At 45.9% G+C, this 25,323-nt stretch overlaps 1 protein-coding gene across 1 annotated transcript in view; it reads left to right on the top strand.

The window, feature by feature from the left end:
• Positions 1–828: 828 nt before the first annotated feature.
• The window catches only part of atg7 (ATG7 autophagy related 7 homolog (S. cerevisiae)), a 63,880-nt gene continuing 39,385 nt past the window's right edge, over positions 829–25,323 (top strand). Inside the window, exons 1-16 of the mRNA XM_013136320.4 lie at positions 829–1,473; positions 2,119–2,316; positions 3,611–3,665; positions 3,931–4,048; positions 4,410–4,487; positions 4,727–4,843; positions 6,194–6,340; positions 7,033–7,121; positions 7,978–8,105; positions 11,136–11,226; positions 13,363–13,507; positions 14,675–14,833; positions 19,115–19,309; positions 19,565–19,792; positions 19,977–20,092; positions 23,307–23,382. Of these exons, the coding sequence (XP_012991774.2) occupies positions 2,151–2,316; positions 3,611–3,665; positions 3,931–4,048; positions 4,410–4,487; positions 4,727–4,843; positions 6,194–6,340; positions 7,033–7,121; positions 7,978–8,105; positions 11,136–11,226; positions 13,363–13,507; positions 14,675–14,833; positions 19,115–19,309; positions 19,565–19,792; positions 19,977–20,092; positions 23,307–23,382 (1,908 nt within the window). The 5' untranslated portion in view covers positions 829–1,473; positions 2,119–2,150. The remainder of the gene's footprint in view (positions 1,474–2,118; positions 2,317–3,610; positions 3,666–3,930; positions 4,049–4,409; positions 4,488–4,726; positions 4,844–6,193; positions 6,341–7,032; positions 7,122–7,977; positions 8,106–11,135; positions 11,227–13,362; positions 13,508–14,674; positions 14,834–19,114; positions 19,310–19,564; positions 19,793–19,976; positions 20,093–23,306; positions 23,383–25,323) is intronic.

The following is a 25,323-nucleotide window of genomic DNA, read 5'->3' as shown; positions in this document are numbered from 1 at the left end:
TCCAGAGTTCTTTTTTTTATTGAGTTTGTATTTTTGTTTAATTTGAGCCAGTGTCTGTAATTTTCAATAAAACTGTCTTAAATGGTAGTTTGATATGGATGAATAGGATTTGCAACTATGCAGTTGTTATATTCGTCCTACTAAAAATATTTATACAAGTCACTTATCAAAGTATTTCAGCAGATTGGCTTGATTTGCATGGGAATGTAGAATAAATCACAAACCCACACACATTGTACTTCTCTTAAATCAGAGCTCACACAGCTAAATGAACATTTTGACCTTTTTTGATAAAGGTAATAAATCTGTTGACTAGTATGCATAGATCACCCTGTGTAGACAACACGTCCATGGCTGTTGACCTGTGATGTGTTGGTTTCTTTCTGGGCTGATGAGGTCACATGCGCCACAGTGATTATTGTTATTGGCATGAATAACTTGGGTAAATACTTCTTTGGCAATTAAAAAGTTGTCCTTTTGTAAAAGACTAGGATGACTTTGCTGTAATGTGCCAACAATGGTCTGTCAGATTGATGGCCAAATATTGTAGGACTGCTTAGTGTATTTACTGTGAATACCAGAGGGAAACTGGGTACTGAATAATACAGTTTAATTACGTGTCGCCAAAAAACGTTGGTATACTGAGCCAAAGAAATGTCGACAGTGAAAAGAAGACGTTTAGGAGTTGGTAATCAGTAGAAATTTGGTGTTCATGCATAGCATGAAAATAAGCCGCTCGATTGCTGGGCTGTCGTTTTTCAAACGATTTGGGAATCAACCAATGAAGTCAGATGCAAGGACATGAAATGTGGTCAAACAAGAAATGTATAGAGATGTCAGTTAGGTCATTACTCCCCAAACACGAGCGATGATTACCGCTCTTAGCCTGATTTTGACAACTTTCGGTACATTTCGGCTCTTTTGTGGTCAGCCATAGCTTTAACTAACCTGCAAGGACTTTACGCAGTTAGCTATTCCGGAAAGATATAACGTTAGTTGTTGGTGTTGTTGACGTAAAGGACGATAGCAAACGTTGGCTAACCTAGTCAGTTTTGTTGTAGCTCATTTCGGAAAAGTGTCGATATGAGAAGTGGAGCCTACAAGTTTTTGACTGTGTTTTCATGCCTGATTGTTTGCGGTTTCATGTTCATGTTTTGGTTTTTCGTTTTCTACTCATTTGCACCATAATTGGCAACACAGGAATTTAACTTCTGATTAAGTCATTTTAATATCCAGTCGGCAAAGCGCTAAAGCCATTTTGTCCCGATCAAAACAGGCTACATATACTAACAAACTGTGGTCAGTAATCGTGACGTTAATTAAAATATTTGCCTCAAATGTATGCGACAAACAAGCCGAAACAAACAAATGTAGCAACTGCTGGCTAAGTATCCAATGTACCAAGGGTCCATTTTGTTTACGTCATCGTCAGGCGTGTCACATGATCTGAATAAGGAAGCGAGGTTTATTTGGGTAAGTTTACAACAGGCAAACCAATAATTTAGATGGTAATAAGTCTATTCCAATTATTAACAACTGTATACATGTGTCATATGCGGTAGCACCGTTGCACATACAAAACCGGTCATATTTAGTGTTTGTTGCGTGACCACAGCCTTTTAATCGTTTCCCGTGTAAGGTGTTGAGTAAAGTAACGTTAGCTACCCAACTTTGCTGTTATGTGCTGATGTCGAACTGAGGATGTAGTTTGACCAGATATGACACTGATAACACTTTAGCTGACTATTATACTAGTATTTTTATATATAATCTAGAATACGTTATCTAATCAGATATAATAAGTTTTGGCCCTTATAACCTTAATTGCTTTCTATAAAAGCATGTGCAGTAACTGAAGTTGTGAGTCCAATTAATTATGGACATGCAAGAAATTGTGTAAAGTGTACAGCTAAAACAGTGTCTTAAATTGCTTTTGGTCGTGAACACTGACTCTGTCAAGATTTCTGTCAGTTTTTTCCTTTCTTGTTTTTTGTAAACTTACCATCTCTCAATTTCTCAAACTCTTTTATAACCCTCTAATTTTTTTTCTCTTTACTGTTCTGTCACCCCATCACATTGCTCACACTTGTATTCCTGCATCTTGTTTCATGTGTATAGACTGATTATCCGGGACCAGGGTCGTGATAGTGATGGCTGCTGTGTCCGTAGACAAAGACTGTGCTGATCAGAAGCTTCAGTTTGCTCCCTTCTCCAGCGCGTTAGAAGCCGGCTTCTGGCACCAGCTCACTCAGAAGAAACTGAATGACTACCGACTGGATGAGAGTCCCAAGAACATCAAAGGCTACTACTACAATGGTGAGCTGATTCCTGGGTGACTCGCAGGTTCTGATGTGTTTAGAGGAAGTTGATGCTATCGAAAAATGTTATGTTTCTTAACAACTACATCATGTGGCATAGTTTATGATGACATTGGGTAAAGGCAGGAATGTTTTGACCCAGGCCCAGTCTCCTCCGTTACCCGGGCGCCTTTGAAGGTCATCAGTTGTGATTGTTCTGACTTCTGAAACTATTCTGACCCCTGGCTTATGAATGGGATGTGCATATATGGACACAGAACATTTTGGACAAGATGTTATTTTTTTGTGCAACAAAACATCAAGGAACATTCCTGAAACAACATAAGGCAGTAAAGAAAACGTTGTCCAACGACACATCAAGGAACATTCCTGAAACAACATGGGGCAGTAAAGAAAATGTTGTCCTATGACACATCAAAGGGAACAAACTACTTCAATGATGACATCAAAGAATCCTACTGTATGTTTATTTTAAAAAGTTGAAAAGTTAAGAGTGGAGTGAAAATATTGTTGTTTTGCATGTAGACCTTTTTTAATTCACAAAGTCAGCATCAGAGTCTGGGTGGGAGGTGTGTGGATATTGAAGATTTCTTTAGCCATTTTTTTGCCTACCAACAAAACCTGTTGGTCAATAGTATGAATTCACTTAGGTTGGGGTTAGGCAGTGTGGAAAGGTCTGAAATACAAATTTCAAGTCATATACATAGCCCGGTTTATATTGCAGCAAAATAATCTAGTAAAGGCCCTCCCTCAACAGTCTTGATTTAGAGCCACTCCTTTCTATCTGATGAGACAAAAAAAAAGATTTTTGGTGACAGGATGGGTTTAGCGTTAGAAACGAGATGGTCACCTAATCCCCTCTGTGAAGTAAGGGGGTGGATGTGTGATGTTGTGGGGCTGTTTTGCTTTACCGGCCCTGGGAACCTTGTTAGGATTCGGGTCGTTGTTGTACCTTCCAACAGGACAATGATCCAAATAATTTCTCCCTGACCACACAATCAGGCTTTAGACGTAACCCCATTAAAAACCTTTGTGGTTGGTTGAAGAGGAGAGTCCACAAATGAAGTCCTAACAGGATCTAAAGAAAGATTCTGCCTGGACGAGTGGTCTTAGATCCCTTGTAACATGTTATTCCCCCTCTTGAAATATTACAGACGAAGACTGAATGCTGTTATCTGGGTAAGGGGTGGGTGCATAAAGGGCTTAATGCAGGGATGGCAATATTCGTGACATGTTTTTGAGCGATAATTCGTTGTCTCCATTTAAGAGTTTGCCTGTGTTCTTTGAAACAGGGGATCCGGTTGGCCTCCCTACTCGCCTGACATTGGAGTTCAGTGCATTTGAAGTGTAAGTGTTATCTCTATCACTAGTGACCCATCTTTGTCTTGTGCAATGTTTTGTATCTCCCGTATACTCAGCAGTTCCTTCACCTACACAGGGTCTGCCCTAAATGAACAAAAACACTTGAGTAGATGTGGGACGCAAAGCTGGTTTCCTTTAGTTAGGGGTGGAAGAGCAGTGTTCGAGTGCATATTAAAGTGTGGAACGTTGATGCCACCCCACCTGGGATCTGGGTTGCATCGAGTCTCATTGTTCCTGTTCTGTGGGGTAGGGACGGCCCCACCCCAGTCCGCTGTTGCCCGGTAACCGGGACCCTGTTCAACACCAACACACTGGAGGCCTTTAAGACGTCTGATAAGAAAGCGCTGCTGGAGCAGCAGGCCAAGGAGGTACGTCTTTGTTCAGTGTCCGCCAGATGTTCACGCTTGAGTCTGTGGTTTTGGACTGTTTTCATTCTTCATCGTTGTGGAACAAAACCTTGCTTTTAGTTTTATTAGACTGGGCTGTTATTTCCCAAGTTGTTTTTTAGCATACAATAGAGCTCAGTTTCTGATTTGAGTTAATAAGGTGTCACTGATTTTGAACCCGCCCACCTGTATAGGTGTAATATACGGTGTATTGAATAATGGTAAACCCACTTTGGTTCTACCTGTAGCATGACTTAAGGTGTTGTTTGGTAATGTCACGTGTGTTGAAGTGTTGTCCCGTTAACATCTTTAATCCTGCATTGATTCTCCTTGTTCTTCTCAGATCTGGGATGCAATACAGTCGGGTGCTGCTCTGGATGACCCATCGCTCCTCTGCAGGTTCCTGCTGCTGACTTATGCGGTTTGTGCAATAAACATTTAATTAAATCCCACAATAACTTGTGGTTCCGTCTGCATCAGTCAGTTAAGGTAGACCGTTGACCAATAGGAGAAAGCACACACTAGTTTTATACGTTCTGTCTCCTGCACCTCAGCACGTTCTGTCTTCTGCACCTCAGAACGTTCTGTCTTCTGCACCTCAGCACGTTTTCGCTGCCCCCCTCAACACGTTTTCTCTGCCTCTCTGTGTTTCCCTCTCAGGATCTGAAGAAGTATCACTACTTTTACTGGTTCTGCTTCCCAGCTCTGTGTTTTTCTGATGGTATCAAGATCCTGAAGGAGCCTGCTACTTTGGAGCAAATTTTCTCACCCAGACAGGTAAGGTACCAGACAAAAAATAGCAAGAGGCAACTTGGTGTAAAAGTCCAACCCAAGAACGGGTGGTTGTTCTTTCCCGTATGTGGTGTTTGTTTTTTGTCAGTCTGGGTGTGTGCTGGTATGTCCATGCACTTGTGTGTTCGAACAAGATATCTCCTTTATTACAGCCTCTTGACCCAGAATCCTCTAGGGCAGAGGTGTCAAACCGGTTCCACGGAGGGCCGAGTGTCTGCAGGTTTTTGCTCTCTCCTTGTACTTGATTGGTTAATTAGGTCACTGATTGGTTAGTTTCTACCCTCACCTGGTTGTGTAGGTATGAACTAGGAACCAATTTATAGGAAAAAACTAAAACCTGCAGACACTCGGCCCTTTGTGGAACCGGTTTGACACCTGTGCTCTAGGGTGTGTCAGCTTTTCGACCTCTAAAGATCAACACAGAACACTGGTAGTAGCAGAGGCGTTATCAGCATAGGCTAGGGGGAGGAGTCGTGGACTGTCTGGAGAAATGTCTGTTTGGATTTACCAGACAGGAGAGCTTTTAGAGTTGCCTGATTGTAAAAAAAGAAGAATTAATTAATCTGGGCAGAATTAATCTGTCCGCTTGAGATAGGAACAGCTGCCCTTTTTACTGTCCCTCAGGTGCTCACATTCCAAAGTTTTTGGTTAGAAATGTAGCTCAGAATCTAAGAGAACTGGTGCTTTGTCTTCAGTGCCTGTGCTTAAAAATGTGCAACCAGATTCTCTCTATGGATCCAACCATAAATACCTCTGTCTGGTCTGTGTTCAGCTGAGGAGTCATCCAAAAGTGTTTACACCTGCAGAACAGTTCAGTTCCAGAGGCAAAAATCCTCTGGAATGTACAAAACTTTGTGAAAATCAGTGCCATGGCAGAGCACTGGATCCATCATGTATCCTGGTGAAACAGTAGAGAGGTGATAACTGTTGTCTCAGATGTGGTCCACTGCTTGTCTGAACCAATTTCTCCGAAATGTAGCCCAAACGTTTGAAGCGTTGTTAAGGAGGGTCTCGTGTGTTGCCCAGTACCGGACACCCTCTCAGGGAAGGAATGGAACGCATGTTGACGATGGCCACACCTGACCAGTACCCATCCTGACGTTTGCTGTCTTATCCTGTCAATTCATCTAAGAGCTCGGTTGACAGAGGTTTGTGGGGGAGGGATTTGACCAGCTGCTCAATTCCCTCGCTCATGCCTGTGAGGCAGCCTTTGATTGAGTTAATGAATGAAATAAACCAGTGTCTCTTCTGTCTGTTCGCTTCCAGACCTCTCAGGCAGCCGATGATTAATGTATAAATGTGTGATTGAAATAAAGCACCGTCTCCCGTCTCCAGACCGCAGCCCTGCAGTCGGGGTATGACCGTCTGTGCAGTGAGACCGGCACCTCAGCTGTTCCCTACTTCCTGGTCAAGTACACAGAGGAGGATGTGGAGGTCGCCCAGCTACGGGACTGGGACAGCTTTGTTACCGACCTCAGCAAGGTCAGTGACTGTGATGGCAGCAAAGGATAATGCCAGAAGAACGATTTATGTGTGAAGCTTCAAAACATTTGCTATGCTTTAGATGCCACTCAGTTTGCTTTTTATGTTGTTGCATTTGCTGCAAACTGTCAAGAAAGGCAATCGTCTCTCCCTGATATTCGTGGGTTGGGATGTGGTTTAAGAAATGTCTGGAATCGATGCAACTGCCCATTCGTTTGCACATTATTTCAATATGAGCCTAAAATACATTCTGCGTGAACGTTTCGTAGTCTGTCCAAGTGTTTTAAAACATTCTAGTCTGTCCAAAGGCATGTTCACACTGCACCTTAGCCCTGGGCTAAAAGCCTCCTAAACCCTGGACTAAGCAAGTGTTCACATATTATGCACATTTTTAAGCCCTTAGCCTGGGGCTAGCTGGTCCTGCTCTGGAACAGGGTTAGCACCAACCTTTCAGGGCTAGCCCCAGAAACACGGTGACAAAATAACCAGTGTGAAACAGGGTCAAGTACAAAACCATAGAATGTTTATTGTCACAAAACCTGCCCTTTCACTTCATTTACATTTGATCGTGATGCGCACTGTTACTAACAGCTCTGCCTGTTTTGGACCTTTCACTCTGCAAACTATTGTTGTTTCATTATTGTCGTTTTCCTTATTGTGGTTTAAAGGTAGATAAACTCTTTTTATTTTAGGTAACTGTGGGTGTGTATGACCCTTGCACTCTGCCTCAGCACCCAGGATGGCCTCTCAGGAACCTGCTGTTCCTCATAGCTTGCAAATGGTATGTCCCAAAAGCAACGTCAGCCGTATTGACTCCCCCACTAGCAGATGGTACATTCCTGTTAACCGTGACGTATATAGATCAACTCGGAACACACACTTTTTCTGGCAGTATGAACGCACACATTTAATCACTGGTTGTGATTGGCAAATTGGCTGTCTCAAATAGCCAATGGTAAATCCCCCAGAATGCCATCACATTAAGGAATACTGTCATCGCGCAGTGTGCCAGTTATCCTGTTTTGGATTCCTTTAAAACATATCATTTCTTAATCAGATCAGTGAAGGAGTGGGCGGTGGTAGACAGTGGGCTGTTAACTCCGTCCTCTGTACATTCCAGTAGTTCTGTATCGTTCATGACTCTGTGTCTCGTAGAGTCATAAAGCACAGCGTGTCAACTCCCACATCAGCTACTAGAAGGCAGCGCGGTCATATTCAGCTGTGTATTCCTGTACAACTGTCCTCTCCTCTGCCTGATTGACTATTATTGTAAGCGTTTATAAACTGTTAACATTAGGTCAGACTTGGCGGTAAATGGAGTCATGAGTTACGATTCTACTTAGTGTTGTCATGTACTGTACACCAAGCGTAGGCCATATAAACATGGATGATAAGGAGCTTAACGTGTGTGCGCGTGTGTGTGTGTGCGCACATTGAAGGAGTGTGTGAGGTCTTGGATACATATAACAGTACAGTACCAGTCAAAAGTTCGGCCACACCCACCCATTCACTTGAATATATACAGTGTATATGTAGTGTTTTAGTCATGTACTCTGTTTTTGATGCACATAGTTGCATTCCTGTGTGTGTGTTTGCCTAACATGTGTGTCTGTTCATTTTCGGTGTGTTTTTACTAGGGGCTTCCTACTGGATGTGTTGGAGGTGGTGTGTTTTAGAGACCGGACTCTTCAGGGCTCTCGGAACATTCAGCACAGCATTGTCTTCCAGGTCAAACTGCCACTTCCTGACCTGTCCCTTAATGCAGGTACATATGAAAATACACCAAGACTGGTCTTATGTGAGGCGAATGAGTGGATTAAAGAAGGTATGCGTAAGGGCGTTGTCAGTAGGAAATTACTGGTGCATCTTTATTTTTGAAGGGGATTTATTACCTCCTGTGGTTCTCCATCTGAGTCACTGGGCTGAGCAAACATGCAAAGCCTTGCCTTTTATCTGTGGGAGAGATGGAGATGTAGAAGCGTGTGGGATCGAAGGAGGAATCTTGGTGTGCCTTAAAGTCAGTGTATTCATCTTTAAAATGGCTTGGTGAGACAACCTCATGTCATGGCCCTAGTCACTACTGTTTCCCCAATAAAATAAAAGTCATCTGAAAGCCTGAGCCATTAGGGAAACGTACTGTAAGTACAAGCTCTGCTAAGGAGATTTGTGCAGCACACACACACGCACGCACTAACACTTCCCTTGCTTCCCCTCTGTGGAGACACACTACTAAGCCAAGACACCAACTTTTTAGTCTTTACAGAGTGGCACATCTTAACCATTGCAATTATACAAAAATGAAAGAACGTCTGTCTGTCTCACCCTACCAGTGTTACAGTGCCAGTGGTTATTCACAGGAGGTCAACTGGAATCCACACACAAAGTTCCCAATGTTTTAGCATCAGTCCACGACGTTGGTGACCTACTTTTGTGGACCCCTACCTCTTTTTTGTACCTTCTTTCAGAACTCTTTTCTTTCTTTCAGAATTATTTTCTTTCTTTGCACTGCGACTTTCAGATCTGTCACGCTGCACCTTTTGGCGTGTTTGGTAAATCCTAGCCTGGCAACTGTCATCTCTATGCTTTTATTTGGAGTTATTTTAGGCTTTTGCTATTTTTATACTGCAGTGAGCAGTTCGGTGTCAGAAAAGAGCAGTGCTGCTAACAAACTTTGAGCTGTTACACAGTAAGAAATTCTCTTATGAGGCATTGATTTACTGCTTTCTACACCCGTCTCCTCTATAAAAAAAAGCCTTTTATCTGGAAAGGTTGGAGGGATGGAGAAAAGAGAGAGCCAGCCATGGTTAACGTCAGATGGACAAGCACTATCCTCGCTGTAATGTCGAAGCATGCGCTGGAATGTGAAGTTGAATCGAGCTAGCCAATTAAAAGAAAACCTGGGTAGCTCTGTATGTAGTTTCCCCCACGGAGTATACTGAAGGAAAATCTGAATGTCACAGATGTACAGGCGATTTTACCCTTTGTGATTGACACAGCATGCAAGCATACCTACTTTCTGTTTGTGAAAGAAAGACATCCTAGCCAATTTATCCTATATACTGCTTGGTTTTGCTACCTGTGAAATATCTGCTGCTGTTCTAAACCTGTGTGTATTTTAGAAGTGTTCAGAGCAGGGAAAAGTGCATATTGCACCTGTCTCAATAGCAGAGTAAAATAGCTTTATTTAAAAAGAAAAGATGTGGGAACAGGGAATGTGCAAACCCTTCTGTTAATGTTTGACCAATGTGTTCATTGTGTTCAAAAACACATTTTTGTTAGTTGAATCACAAGGTGTACATCTTTTGTTATGACTTGGATGAAGATGACTTGGATGAAGTCATTTATGACATGGATGAAGCCCGTTATGACTCGCTATGACTTGGATGAAATCATTCAGAAGGGTTCAGAAACCTTTTCCTGCAACTGTTCTTTTGGAGAAAAAATTATGGAGAGAGTTTAAGCTTAGTACAACAGTTTGAAGGTGATAACATTTGCAACCCTTTGGGAATATATATATATATATATATATATATATATATAAATTACAAGCAAGTCATCTATGAGTAGTTGTTGCTCGGTTTTATTGTAGCTCGACACTGACACAGCCCTTCATTTGAGTGTGTTCGCTCTGGAAACCCGTCTGGCACAGCTGAATTCACTGCATTATTAGGCAGGGAAGGAAATTGACTGGAACTTGTGAGTCTCTTCTTTTACTTTGGCATAATTCCATGACACTGTTGTTGCACCAGGAAACCAGAGATCAGACATAAGATTCTAAGGAATTGACAAATTAGAAAAACAAATAACTTGCAACAGTTTTGCCCTGCAATCGAATATTGCCACTCACAACATGTTCAGTCCTGTCACTGATGTAATAGTATTACCAAAAATACCATGAGATCTAAATGCCAGCTACAGCCTGGTGCTTCTGTTCCTCTTGAACAATCTGATGACTTGCACTTGAAGGTTTTAAGCTGTTTGTCTTATGCGCTCAGAACTGTGCATGTGAAAGGGCTTCGTGAAATATGTTGACCGATGAAAACAGAGGAATGTGGGGGGGGGTGAGATGGCTAAGAACGGAGAAAGCTGTTTAAATGTTAATCCAGGGACTGGCCTCAACCAGGGATCCGATGGCCCCCAGGGCTGCCTGTCCTGTTCACTTCCCAAATGGCTGGAGACGCATGAGTCCTGCTCAGTGATTGGGTGTCATTTGACCCTATCTCTCTATGCTGCGTACGCTCTCGCCATCTCATCCTGAACAATAATTGGTTCATTAAACTGCCCTCTCAACTGTCTGCTTTACTTTATAGTGGTCTCTGTGTCTTCTGTTCATTCCCCACAGTGTTCTTTACTGTGTGTGTGTGTGTGTGTGTGTGTGTCCGTGCACAGCTTTAATTTGACCTTTATAATGGAGCGCGCAGCACAGTCAGAGGGTGAGCCATGCTTGATTTGTCCAAATGTTTCTGTTCTGGATTATTTGAGGGTTTGAATTAAACCCAGTGTCTGGTTCTAAAGAATGAGAATAACTGTCGTTATCTGGAGGAGAATCGAAACTGACTCCGGACACACACCCCCACACCTAATCGGGGACCACAGGGGCCTCCCTTTGCTCTGGGGCCTGCAGTGGACCTTCTCCCCCTGGACCCCTGGGGTCATTGTAATCTGGGACATAATAGTTTTTTATACATTCTGAGATTTAAGAATATTCTATTTTTATCCATAGTTTACCAGTGACCCGTTTACCAGCAGCTTGAATACCTGTCATCCTGCTTACCAGTAATGTGTTTTTCCTCAGTGTGTCCAAAGAGTGTCGGATGGGAAAAGAACCCTAAAGGAGCCATGGGGCCAAGGATGGTTAACCTCAGTGAATGTATGGACCCTAAGAGGTAATGTACCCCTTTAACCTCAGTGCATGTATGGACCCTAAGAGGTAATGTACCCCTTTAACCTCAGTGCATGTATGGACCGTAAGAGGTAATATACCCCTTTAACCTCAGTGCATGTATGGACCGTAAGAGGTAATGTACCCCTTTAACCTCAGTGCATGTATGGACCGTAAGAGGTAATGTACCCCTTTAACCTCAGTGAATGTATGGACCCTAAGAGGTAATGTACCCCCTCAAGGAGTTCGTTTGTACCTTATCGTGTAGGGATTCCTGAAACGATCAGTTCGTTTGAACATTATCATGTAAGGACTCCTGAAACGATCGGTTTGTTTTATTACCTTATCATGTAGGGATTCCTGAAACGATCAGTTCGTTTGTACATTATCATGTAAGGAGTCCTGAAACGATCGGTTCGTTTGTACCTTATCATGTAGGGATTCCTGAAACGATCGGTTCGTTTGTACCTTATCATGTAGGGATTCCTGAAACGATCGGTTCGTTTGTACCTTATGTAGGGATTCCTGAAACGATCGGTTCGTTTGTACCTTATCATGTAGGGATTCCTGAAACGATCGAGGGATAGATGGCATTCACTGACATAGCAGCACCCCAAAAATAGAATGTGATCAGAACAGCCTTCCAGTCAATTTGCAGGTGACGTGTGATCTGTAAAAGATGGTGCTATGTGCGTCGTCATGGCGGCAGGTGCGAATGAGTCATTCATTCTGCCGAACTGCGGTGACATCCTCTCTGTGCAGGAGGGACGGTGGAGGGCTGGTGATCGTCCAATACTCATTTAATGAATTGCATAATTCCCAGTGCTAAAGACACTTTGGAACTGCCCTGTCTTTTAGTGGAGTATATATATTTTTTGAGTGAGCCAAAGAAATTTGTATGTGATGTATTTAACATGTTAAACTATAGTAGCTTTACCTTTGTGTCATTCTCAGAATAATAGTTACCTTACATTTTTGGGTTGGCTGGTTGTATTTCATGCATCAGCATTGTATGCTTCCCATCGGCTTAAATGGTTGGTTTTGACCATATATGGTTAATTCAGGGCGTTTTGAAATGCCAATAGCCAGGTTTTGTGCACGAGCCCCGGGGCTAAGAACGACTGGTATTTATCAATTGATAAATTCCCCTTTTGCGTATGACCTTTCTAAATTCCAGTTGTAAGTAAGAATTGTTTCTACGCAAAATTTATGAATTAGTCTCCCGGAGGACTTGAGCCGAAGAATAATTGCGATTGCAAAACTCCAATGCGTTTTCCCTGAACAACATAATCTAAGTCCATGAGTATTTGGTCTCCTCGGCCACTCAGTTCCTAATTCTCACTGCGCTCTCAGGCTGTGAACTGACTTATAGGTGTACTCTAGACTATTCATCCCTGTATGTTCCGGTCTCTCTCCCTCATCCCTCTACCTTCTTGTCTCTGTTTGTCATCCCTCTATGTTCCGGTCTCTCTCCCTCATCCCTCTATCCTCCTGTCTCTCTCTCTGGTTGTAAATCCCTTATGCTTTCTAAATGTCTATAACAAGGCCTTACATGACAGGCAGGTGTGAGCTGCCTTCGCTTCACTTTGGGAACATTTAATTAATTAACTGATTGACAACCTACATATGAGATGCAGAGTTCATTGATTGTACTGTATCTAGGGCCTTTCAATCACCGATATCCCCAGCCTGTCTAAAGGCCCCTTGTGTCCCCAGCCTGTCTAAAGGCCCCTTGTGTCCCCAGCCTGTCTAAAGGCCCCTTGTGTCCCCAGCCTGTCTAAAGGCCCCTTGTGTCCCCAGCCTGTCTAAAGGCCCCTTGTGTCCCCAGCCTGTCTAAAGGCCCCTTGTGTCCCCAGCCTGTCTAAAGGCCCCTTGTGTCCCCAGCCTGTCTAAAGGCCCCTTGTGTCCCCAGCCTGTCTAAAGGCCCCTTGTGTCCCCAGCCTGTCTAAAGGCCCCTTGTGTCCCCAGCCTGTCTAAAGGCCCCTTGTGTCCCCAGCCTGTCTAAAGGCCCCTTGTGTCCCCAGCCTGTCTAAAGGCCCCTTGTGTCCCCAGCCTGTCTAAACGCCCCTTGTGTCCCCAGCCTGTCTAAACGCCCCTTGTGTCCCCAGCCTGTCAAACACTCTGTATTTTAACCTGTCAGACTGGCCGAGTCATCTGTGGATCTGAACCTGAAGTTGATGCGCTGGAGACTTGTCCCATCCCTGAACCTGGACAAGGTGACCTCTACCAAATGCCTGCTGCTGGGGGCCGGCACTCTTGGCTGTAACGTCGCCAGGACTCTGATGGTGAGGAGCTGATATCTTTACTCTTCCAAATGGACAGATGATTTAATGCTGGGAAATGAAACAGGGAAAAGGTGCTTTATAATTAGGCTGCTTTTGGACAGACACAATCTGATCACATCAGATTTTTTCGTATCAAAATCGGAGCTACATGTCTAAATACAGCATTTGTCTGCTGCTGGAATGTTCTGCTGAACATCTTGTTTGTTTACATTTGAAAACAGCCAGAGGGAAGATACACATTTTATATTTATATTTGGGTCTGACAACATAAGTCTAAAAACCTTATCTGCTGACAAGCGTGTCAAGAAAATCTATATAAATATTTTTATTTCTTGTCGAACTCGGCTCCGATACAGTATGTCAATACTAATAAATGGTTGGTCAGAATGAGTAAATGCTTTGGAGCTAGTTAAACCCAAGTGCTTTACCCAGGTTCATTTATACCAGTTCAGGGGAACCTAGTGCTTTAATAATATTTAATTTCTATTTTAATAATTTAGCACATGCTCTTTTCCAGTGCAACTCAGAAACCATTCCGGTTTAGTGATCATATGATGATGTGAGGTTGTTGATTTGGTCTGCAGTGTCAGGGAGTCTTGCTAGCCTGCATCCCTCATCTGGCTCCCCTCTGAAGCTAGCAGGGTCGGTCCTGGTCAGTCCATGGACGGGAGACCAGATGGTGCTGGAAGTGGTGTTAGAGGGGCCAGTAGGGGGCAATCTTCCATCTGTTCTATACATGAAATCCTAATGCCCCAAGGCAATGAATGGGACATTGCCCTGTGTAGGACGCAAACCTTTGAATGTTACATTTAAAGCGTGCCTTGTTTCTATGGTGGCTAAAGAGCCCATTGACCTGAAAGTCAGAGTAGGGGTGTCAACCCTGTTGTCATGGTAAACGTCCGTTCTGGCTCCTTATCTCCTTATCTCCTGCTTCCAGCTGGCCAGTAACTCCGTAGTGGAGGCTTCCTGGCCATGACCCCAATCTCAGGGTGTCTGGGCCATATCTTCGCCAGCACCGTAGAATTCCCATGTTGGGTCAGTCGATAGAGCATGGTCAGTGCAGCAGAGAAAGTGCAGCAGAGAAAGTATTTCCACACGTGTGTGTGTGTGTGACAAACAGCTGAAAGATGTCTGTATCTGATGTGGTTGTCCTGGGGTGTTCCACAGGGATGGGGCGTGAGACACATCACGTTGGTGGACAACGCTAAGATCTCCTACTCCAACCCTGTGAGACAGCCTCTCTATGAATTTGAAGACTGCCTGGGTGGAGGCAAAGCCAAAGCCCCGGCTGCTGCCGACAGACTGGTCAAGATCTTCCCTGGAGTAGTAAGTCCCTTTATAACACTCATGACCTTTAACCCATAATCTTGGCCTGGGACCTTTTACGTCCTGTACCAAAGATGGTAGAGGAATCAAGGCATATTTTATACTGGAGACAGCTTCTGTCGTATTGATGTGCGTACACGCCACCCTCTAAAGTCATTGTACTGCAACCTACACACTTTTGGTACAGAAGCAGTGTTTCTTCACGTTTTTATTGTTTTTCTTATTTTTTGGGAAGTGGAAGAAGTGTGGGCTGCAGTTATAAATTGTCGACCTTTTAATAAATGTTTACAGGTTTTATTTATTTAGTCAGTGTTGGGTTGTTCTAATCCTAACCTAGACGTTATGTAATAACTGACTGATACACCATGCAGCAAACCAAATCCCCCTTTTCAACTTGATCAAACCTTTCTCATTACTGTTTCCATTAAAAGTCTCTCCCCTGAGGGAAATGGATTATGGTAGATTCTGATTACTCAAGACATGTGTGTCTGCAAGATGTTGAGTTATTAACATACAACTCCAGGCAGTGGTGTACAGGCATACTAAATCCAGATATGAAGAAAGTATCACTGTGCCATAGAGTATATTATATTTTAAAGTTGATTAAATTAGAGTATTTTTCAACTGCCAACATCTGTTTACAGGTAATATCTACTAATTTGCTAACACTTGGTGTCTATGTTTTGTTTTTGCTATGACCACTGCCCTGGCTTCAAAACTGCAAAAAAATTATCACCGTTTATGTTGTATGTAAGGAGGCCCATTCTGATGGCGGCTGCAGTAGTGTAGTGGACGCATGTGCAGGAGTGTAGTGGACGCATGTGCAGGAGTGTAGTGGACGCATGTGCAGGAGTGTAGTGGACGCATGTGCAGGAGTGTAGTGGACGCATGTGCAGGAGTGTAGTGGACGCATGTGCAGGAGTGTAGTGGACGCATGTGCAGGAGTGTAGTGGACGCATGTGCAGGAGTGTAGTGGACGCATGTGCAGGAGTGTAGTGGACGCATGTGCAGGAGTGTAGTGGACGCATGTGCAGGAGTGTAGTGGACGCATGTGCAGAAGACTGGATGTTGTCTGGTTAGCATTTTATCATCGGAGACCGAATCATTCGTGTACTTCAGCTGGGCTTGACTAACCGTGCCTGTTGCAATGAAACCACTGGAAAAGCCGCTGGAGTGCAAACGGCACTAAAAGCACACCGGTGCTGGTGCTGTCTTGATTATTTGAACCCATGTCAGACTCTGAGTGGAACCAGGGTCTGTTTCGAGGTGATTCAGTGTGTGCTGGACGCTACGTACTTAGGAGAGTGTGGGAGGTTATCTGTCAGGAGTGGTGAACGTGTCTGAAGGAGGGATGATAATGTGTCTGTAGAGGAAGAGTCACATTCTCTCTCTCTCTCTCTCTCTCTCTCTCTCTCTCTCCTTCCTACTCTGACTGAGATCCATCTGTCTGCTCCACTGTTTCCTGTCTCATCCTCTCTATCATCCTCTCTCTTCCCCTTTCGTCTACCCATCTCTTCTCCTCTCCTCATCTTCCCTTCTTCCACTCCTCCCTTCGTATCTCATTTAACTGCTGTCCAATCTTTATAATCTTATCATCGTCCATCTGTCCAAATGACCACCAAAAGAATATTGGAGGTATCATTTAACTGAGGATTTCTGAAGAGTCTCAGAGGAGAAGTTACAATAATGATTAGATGGTGGCAGCGTCCCAAATGTCGCCCAATTCAGTGCCCTAACTTTTCCCTGGGTCTGTATATAGTACTCCATTATCTAGGGAAAAGGGTGCTATTTGGGACACAGAACAGCTTTCACAGCCCTTGTATTATTTAAACGCTGCATTGTTTTTGCCTCCGCTCGAGAGCAGCTTACGAAACAACCTGCTGATTTATTCCCCAGAGAAACCACAAAGTGGGTGTCAAAATGGCTGAATATCTTTGGTGTTTTGGTTTGAGTTGCTGGGTGACTGTGTTGGTGGAATGGCCAAGAGGACTGGCAGGAAGGGGCACCTATTGTACCTGATATTTAAACACCAAAACCGGGGTTCGGCGTCTGCTTATTTTTATTTATTTGAACCTGCGGATTGTCCCTTTCAAATCCATTCAAATAAGAACAAAAATAACATTATGAGAGATGTTTTTAATTGGAAAAACAAAGATCAAATAAAACCTGAAAAAAGTAATAAATAAATGAAGCAAGACATTCTTGGTGAAAAGAACCAGGAAAAGGAAGCTGCCAGCAGTTCACTACAGAAACACAAAGGAAATTAACCTGCTGACATTTTGATGATCCATCCCTGCGGTTGATATCCGTGACATTATTTATTCATTTCTGGCTGTATATCCCGGCCGTTTGTTGACATTACCCTCCAGTCCATCTGTCTAGAGATCACTGAACTAAACCCAGAGACACAGCTTCAACCCTCACAACATCCACTATATTTGTCTCACCGACCGGTAGACTGAATGAGATTCCTTATTGACCAGGTCACCAACAGACCCCCAGTCATCACCTCTGATGGGGGGCGGAGCGTGACGTCCTCTGATGGGGGGCGGAGCGTGACGTCCTCTGATGGGGGGGGCGGAGCGTGACGTCCTCTGATGGGGGGCGGAGCGTGACGTCCTCTGATGGGGGGGGCGGAGCGTGACGTCCTCTGATGGGGGGCGGAGCGTGACGTCCTCTGATGGGGGGGGCGGAGCGTGACGTCCTCTGATGGGGGGCGGAGCGTGACGTCCTCTGATGGGGGGCGGAGCGTGACGTCCTCTGATGGGGGGCGGAGCGTGACGTCCTCTGATGGGGGGGGCGGAGCGTGACGTCCTCTGAAGGAGGGGCGGAGCGTGACGTCCTCTGATGGGGGGCGGAGCGTGACGTCCTCTGATGGGGGGCGGAGCGTGACGTCCTCTGATGGGGGGCGGAGCGTGACGTCCTCTGATGGGGGGGGCGGAGCGTGACGTTCTCTGATGGGGGGCGGAGCGTGACGTCCTCTGATGGGGGGCGGAGCGTGACGTCCTCTGATGGGGGGCGGAGCGTGACGTCCTCTGATGGGGGGGGCGGAGCGTGACGTCCTCTGATGGGGGGCGGAGCGTGACGTCCTCTGATGGGGGGCGGAGCGTGACGTCCTCTGATGGGGGGCGGAGCGTGACGTCCTCTGATGGGGGGCGGAGCGTGACGTCCTCTGATGGGGGGGGCGGAGCGTGACGTTCTCTGATGGGGGGCGGAGCGTGACGTCCTCTGATGGGGGGCGGAGCGTGACGTCCTCTGATGGGGGCGGAGCGTGACGTCCTCTGATGGGGGCGGAGCGTGACGTCCTCTGATGGGGGGCGGAGTGTGACGTCCTCTGATGGGGGGGCGGAGCGTTACGTCCTCTGGTGGGGGGGCGGAGCGTGACGTCCTCTGGTTGGGGGGGGAGCGGTGGGTGACGTCCTCTGAGTGGGGGGGGGGCGGGCGTGACGTCCTCTGGTGGGGGGGGGCGGCGGGGCGTGACGTCCTCTGATGGGGGGCGGAGCGTGACGTCCTCTGGTGGGGGGGGGGTCGTGACGTCCTCCGGTTGGGGGGGGGGGTCGGAGCCTGACGTCCTCTGGTGGGGGGGGGGTCGGAGCCTGACGTCCTCTGGTGGGGGGGGGGGGGGGGTCGGAGCCTGACGTCCTCTGGTGGGGGGGGGCGGAGCGTGACGTCCTCTGGTGGGGGGGGGGGGGGGGGGGGGAGCGTGACGTCCTCTGGTGGGGGGGGCGGAGCGTGACATGCGGTTGCGGAGCTGAAAGCGGATCAGGATGTGACTGGTGATTAGGCCGGCATCATTAGAACAACGCCCACTCAGTTGGGATTCACTCAGAATCTGCCTTCTGATAATGCTTCTTTCAGGCCTGGTAATCACCCTGTGATCATATTATGAGCACGTTCACAGGGACATGATGTCATCGTCACACGTGATCATGAGGCTTCTGTTCGTGGCAAACACATTACTTTGTAACAATCTTAATTGGGTCCATTGGGATTTCTTCAACCCTGCAGTTGCTTTACCTATTCCGGAATATCTATATTTGAAAAGTTACTCCTGTATCTACATCAGCTAACTTATATCTTGTCTATGTGAGGCATTTCATTTAGTCAATTTGCCCTCCACAGGATATTTTCAAAGCTAAGAGGAAGACTAACTTCAGTTGCCGGTAACATCCCGCATGACCCCTGGGCTCATCCAGTTCTCACCGGTGACTGCCAGGTAGTGACCTTCCCCCTGTGACCTTCCCACTGTGCCGTTTGGTTGAACCTGTCTGTGTCCCATAGGTCGCTGAGGGTCATGTGATGAGCATCCCCATGCCAGGCCATCCGGTGAACTTCTCAGAGGGGACCATGGCCCAGGCCCGGAAAGACGTGGAGCACTTGGAGAAACTAATCTCGGAACATGACGTCATCTTCCTGTTGATGGACACACGTGAGAGCAGGTGGCTGCCCACTGTGATAGCAGCTAGCAAGAGGAAGGTGGGACCACACACACACACACACACACACACACACACACATGCACAGCCGGCTGATTTATTACTACTGGCTTGGTAGAGGTTGACTTTTATCAACATAATGGTTTTCATATCGCTCTATTTGTTTACATTGGGGAAGAGCGATCATTTAATGGAAATATTGAATCGATACTTTATGCTGATCTCACCCCCCCGTCCCCCGTCCTCCCTCCCATCATCCTCCCTCCTCCTCCTCTCTCCCTCCATCCATTCCCAGTTGGTAGTGAACTCTGCTTTGGGATTTGACACCTTTGTGGTGATGAGACACGGCCTGAAGAAACCTTGTGAACCAGACGACTCCTCCCCGTCCGTTTCCTCTTCCACCTCCTCCTCCTCCTCGACGCCGGCCGAGCCCGCCCAGCTCCCAGCAGCCTCTCTGTTCTCCAATATTCCTGGACACCGTCTTGGCTGTTACTTCTGTAACGACGTGGTCGCCCCCGGAGATGTAAGCCACCGTGTTGTAGTGTCCTTGGCAACATGACTCATCGCCCTTCCATGATCAGACATTGTGAACATACTTCTCATTTTAGTAGCTCCTGAAAACACTGACACTCTTGGCCAGGAAGTGGATCCAGACTCTGGACCCCAGTAATGTTCATAACTAACCTGCTGTTGTCGGTGTTGGTCAGTCCACCAGAGACCGGACCTTGGACCAGCAGTGCACAGTCAGCCGACCCGGCCTGGCCATGATAGCCGGAGCCCTGGCCGTAGAACTCATGGTGTCCATTTTACAGCACAGTGAAGGGTAGGAATTGTTACATTACTTTATAATGCTTTACATTACCCTCCCAAAACCCTCTACATTGCCCTCCCAAAACCCTCTACATTGCCCTCCCAAAACCCTCTACATTGCCCTCCCAAAACCATCTACATTGCCCTCCCAAAACCATCTACATTGCTCTCTTAAAACCATTTACATTACCCTCTTAAAACCTATTACATTACCCTCCCAGAACGCCTTTACATTGCCCTCCCATAACCCTTTACATTGCCCTCCCATAACCTTTTACATTGCCCTCTCATAACCCTTTCCATTGCCCTCCCATAACCCTTTCCATTGCCCTCCCATAACCCTTTCCATTGCCCTCCCATAACCCTTTACATTGCCCTCCCAAAAACCTTTACATTACCCTCCCATAACACTTTACGTTCAGGAGAGGAGAGCTGGAAAGAATAACAATGACATTTGACTTCTGATTAGATGGATATGGTAATTTACTCTCTGGTTAGATAGACACTGTTACTGTCTAATGAGATGGATAGAGACAATTACTATCTGATGAAATGGACATTTAGAGACATTTACTGTCGGAGAAAGATTGATAGTTAGAGACATTTACTGTCTGAGAAAGATTGATAGAGACATTTAATGTATAATAAGATGGACAGTTAGAGACATTTAATGTGTAATAATGGATTGTTAGACATTTGATGTGTAATAATGGGTAGAGAGGCTCAGTAGATCTTGGATGTCATCTAATCATCTATGTTTGTAATCAACTTGGTTTTGGGTTTAAACTAACTTGGGTTTTTGCTTTTATACTATGAAAAGTTAACATTTTACTGATTACAAACCAACTACAGATCGAGCAAGACAAGGGCAGACACACACAGAGAGAGACACACACAGAGAGAGAGACACACACAGAGAGAGAGACACACACAGAGAGAGAGACACACACAGAGAGAGACACACACACACACAGAGAGACACACACACACAGAGAGAGACACACACACACAGAGAGAGACACACACACACAGAGAGAGACACACACACACACAGAGAGAGACACACACAGAGAGAGACACACACACACACACACACAGAGAGAGACACACACACACAGAGAGAGACACACACACACAGAGAGAGACACACACACACAGAGAGAGACACACACACACACAGAGAGACACACACAGAGAGAGACACACACACAGAGAGAGACACACACACAGAGAGAGACACACACACAGAGAGAGACACACACACAGAGAGACACACACACACAGAGAGAGACACACACACAGAGAGACACACACACACAGAGAGACACACACACACAGAGAGACACACACACAGAGAGACACACACACAGAGAGAGACACACACACAGAGAGAGACACACACACAGAGAGAGACACACACACACAGAGAGAGACACACACACACAGAGAGACACACACACACAGAGAGACACACACACACAGAGAGACACACACACACACAGAGAGACACACACACACACAGAGAGACACACACACACAGAGAGAGACACACACACACAGAGAGACACACACAGAGAGATTGTGGGAGAAGCAGGGAGAAGACAAGTGAAACAGAGAGATATGTGGTGAGCAAAAGGGGGACGGAGGGAGTGAGTTGGAAGGAGAGATGGAGTGAGATGGAGTGAGATGTAGAGGTACAGGGAGAGATGACGGTAGATGGAGAGGTACAGGGAGAGATGACTGGAGATGGAGTGAGATGGAGAGGTACGGGGAGAGATGACGGGAGATGGAGTGAGATGGAGTGAGATGGAGTGAGATGGAGAGAGATGGAGAGGTACAGGGAGAGATGACGGGAGACGGAGTGAGATGGAGAGGTACAGGGAGAGATGACGGGAGACGGAGTGAGATGGAGAGGTACAGGGAGAGATGACGGGAGACGGAGTGAGATGGAGAGGTACGGGGAGAGATGACGGGAGACGGAGTGAGATGGAGAGGTACGGGGAGAGATGACGGGAGACGGAGTGAGATGGAGAGGTACGGGGAGAGATGACGGGAGACGGAGTGAGATGGAGAGGTACGGGGAGAGATGACGGGAGACGGAGTGAGATGGAGAGGTACGGGGAGAGATGACGGGAGACGGAGTGAGATGGAGAGGTACGGGGAGAGATGACGGGAGACGGAGTGAGATGGAGAGGTACGGGGAGAGATGACGGGAGACGGAGTGAGATGGAGAGGTACGGGGAGAGATGACGGGAGACGGAGTGAGATGGAGAGGTACAGGGAGAGATGACGGGAGATGGAGGGAGTGAGCGTGGGAGACAGAGGGGGAGAGAAGGGGAGGGAGATGGGGGGGGGGGGACAACACACTATTTAACATAGAACACAGCCATTCTCTGTTAACCCTGGACAGTGCTGTGCATTAATATCCCAGGAGGATAGCTGTTTCTGAGATACTGGATCAAGCTCACCTGACCCCAGTGATCCTGCCACACTAGTTTTGCCCATTCTGACCTTCAATCGATCAATAACTTGATGCGTCACCCCTCTTTATATAGACTCACTTCCTGTATGAGTGAGCAATTGCTGTGTATCCAATAAACCGATTACAGAGTGTATTTCTCTGCTCATATGAAGCCCTTTAAAATGAGAGAGAGGAATAAATGATCTCAGGGATATTTGGCCTTATCTGTGGTATATTTTTGGGAAACACCATTAACGTTTGTGATAACCTTTGACCCAGAGCAGCCTTGGTATCTTGTAGGGGCACTTTACCTACACACACTGGTTTAAAATCACTAGCCCAGGTTTATGCTCCTCCTTCGCCAAATCCTGATTCGTCCAAAGAACATTTTACGAATCAACCCGATCAGTACTTCTGCTCCTAAATCACATAATTACAAATGGGCCTCAACAGAGTTTTGCTGTCTGTCCCTGAGAATCTGTCCATGACAAATGATTGAGTGATTAACAATGCTAATTGGCTGCTACAGACGCCAAGGCCAACGCGGTTCTGTTAACAATGAATGAAGACAGGCAGGCCACATCTAAACACCATCATCTGCTGTAGCTTCTCCCGCCTCCATGTGAGAAACCCTGTGCTGTGGTGACAGACTCTAGTTGACAGCTCCTGGTACAATATTTGGGAGAACTATGCTTTCTGTTCTGACTCTGATCTCTCCTGTTCTCTCTCTACTGCTCCCCCCCCCCGTTTCTCTCTACTTCTCCAGAGGGTATGCAGTGGCCAGCAGTAGTGATGACAGGATGAATGAACCTCCAACCTCTCTGGGACTCGTGCCTCATCAGGTTAGTCCTGTCTCTCTGCCTCGTCCCTCTGTCTTCTTGTCTCTCACAACTTTTTAATTCAATTAAATTCAACTTTATTAGCATGACAGTTATTACAACCATATTGCCAAAGTTAGAAGTATAGTAAGAAGGAGTCTACACGGTAGCAGCCCCATTTAAGGTGACATCAAGAATCTCTGTCTCTTTCTCCCTATTTCTCTCTCTCTCTCCATCTCTGCCTGGGCATGTACCAACACCCTTTCCTTCCTCTTTCCGCTAATTAGCCCATTCACCTCATTCCTGTCGTGAAGTTGCCATAGAGATGACCACCATTTCCTACAGTAGTAATGTGTGCAAGTGTGAGTTAAGACTTCCGGTGTTGCGTGTGTGTGTGTGTGTGTGTGTGTGTGTGTGTGTGTGCTTGCGTGTGTGCTTGCGTGTGTGCTTGCGTGTGTGCTGGCGTGTGTGCGTGCGTGTGTGCGTGTGTGACTGTGTGTGTGTCCACTGACTTCATGGGCTTTGGCTAATCTATTTCTGATCTCATGGCGGCTGAACACAAACCTTCATCATTAGTCTGTCTGTGTATGTCGTCATCTACAGGAAAGTAATTGGATTCATGTAAAGCTTTAAACTACATTTTGTGCGTCTTTGGAATTTAGCCTAATTTAGCACAGTAGAAGCAATCCGAGCGATTTTTATTGGTGTGTGTGTGTGTGTGTGTGTGTGTGTGTGTGTGTGTGGGTGTGGGTGTGGGTGTGGGTGTGGGTGTGGGTGTGGGTGTGGGTGTGGGTGTGGGTGTGGGTGTGGGTGTGGGTGTGGGTGTGGGTGTGTGTGTGGGTGTGTGGGGGTGGGTGTGTGTGTGTGTGTGTGTGTGTGTGTGGGTGTGGGTGTGGGTGTGGGTGTGGGGGTGCGTGGGTGCGTGGGTGCGTGGGTGCGTGGGTGCGTGGGTGTGTGGGTGTGTGGGTGTGTGCGTGCGGGTGCCTACATGCGCGCACGCGTGCACACCTAGAGAGGTGACTTATGTACAATACTTATATTTACATTTTTATTTAATAACCTCTCAAACTGCTAGGCTTGGCTTTTGGTTTTGAAATATTCAGTATTGTTGTGTAGTTTGCCTTGTGTGTCCTATGAAGCTAAGCAAGCTGGACTTACATATCATCTCTCATTGCAAGCTAACCCTAAGATAACCCTAAGATCAGCTGTGGCAGTAAGCTACTGCTAGCCTAGTGTGCAACGTCTTACAGTAAACTAATGCTAGGTTAGCACACAAACCCGTACAGTAAACTACTGCTAGGTTAGCACACAAACCCGTACAGTAAACTACTGCTAGGTTAGCACACAAACCCCTACAGTAAACTAATGCTAGGTTAGCACACAAACTCTTCCAGTAAGTTAACTGTACGCTTGGCTATAACATAACCTCTTAAAAGACGCTCCCTACAGGCTGGGCTAGCTAATAACCTATCAGCAAGCTATGGAACAAGGATTGGCACAGAATGACAAGCTCAGGAGTTCCTTAAATGGCATTCTATAGAAAAATAAAATCCTTCACTGAGGTAGATGGATTATTCATAAAGCCTTTTGATATTGCCAAAAACTTTAATTATGCCTTCATTGATAAGATTAGCAGACTTATGCGTTGCATACCAATATCAGACTGGGCCTTTATATAAATGTTTAACGGTCAGGTAATGATATACAAGCACTGTAGTTTGGAATTTGTCGTTAGTGTGGAAGAGCTGAAAAAGTCATTGCTCTTTAAAATTAAAAGATAAATTATATTTACAGTGCCTAAAGATCTAAGGGATGTAGACTCCTCCTCATTATATTCCTCCCCTTTAATATGACATTTTTATTATTGTGAAATTAAATGTAAATATTAAAATAGAAAACTGTTCTCCAGCCTCTGATTGAATACTCGTTGGGACATTATAGGGACTAGGGATGTCCCGATACCAG

The sequence above is a fragment of the Esox lucius genome, chromosome 2 (assembly GCF_011004845.1).
Source record: "Esox lucius isolate fEsoLuc1 chromosome 2, fEsoLuc1.pri, whole genome shotgun sequence".
NCBI classification, from domain to species: domain Eukaryota; kingdom Metazoa; phylum Chordata; class Actinopteri; order Esociformes; family Esocidae; genus Esox; species Esox lucius.
Note: the sequence above shows the minus strand (reverse complement) of the source record. Positions and strands in the feature narration are given on the sequence as shown.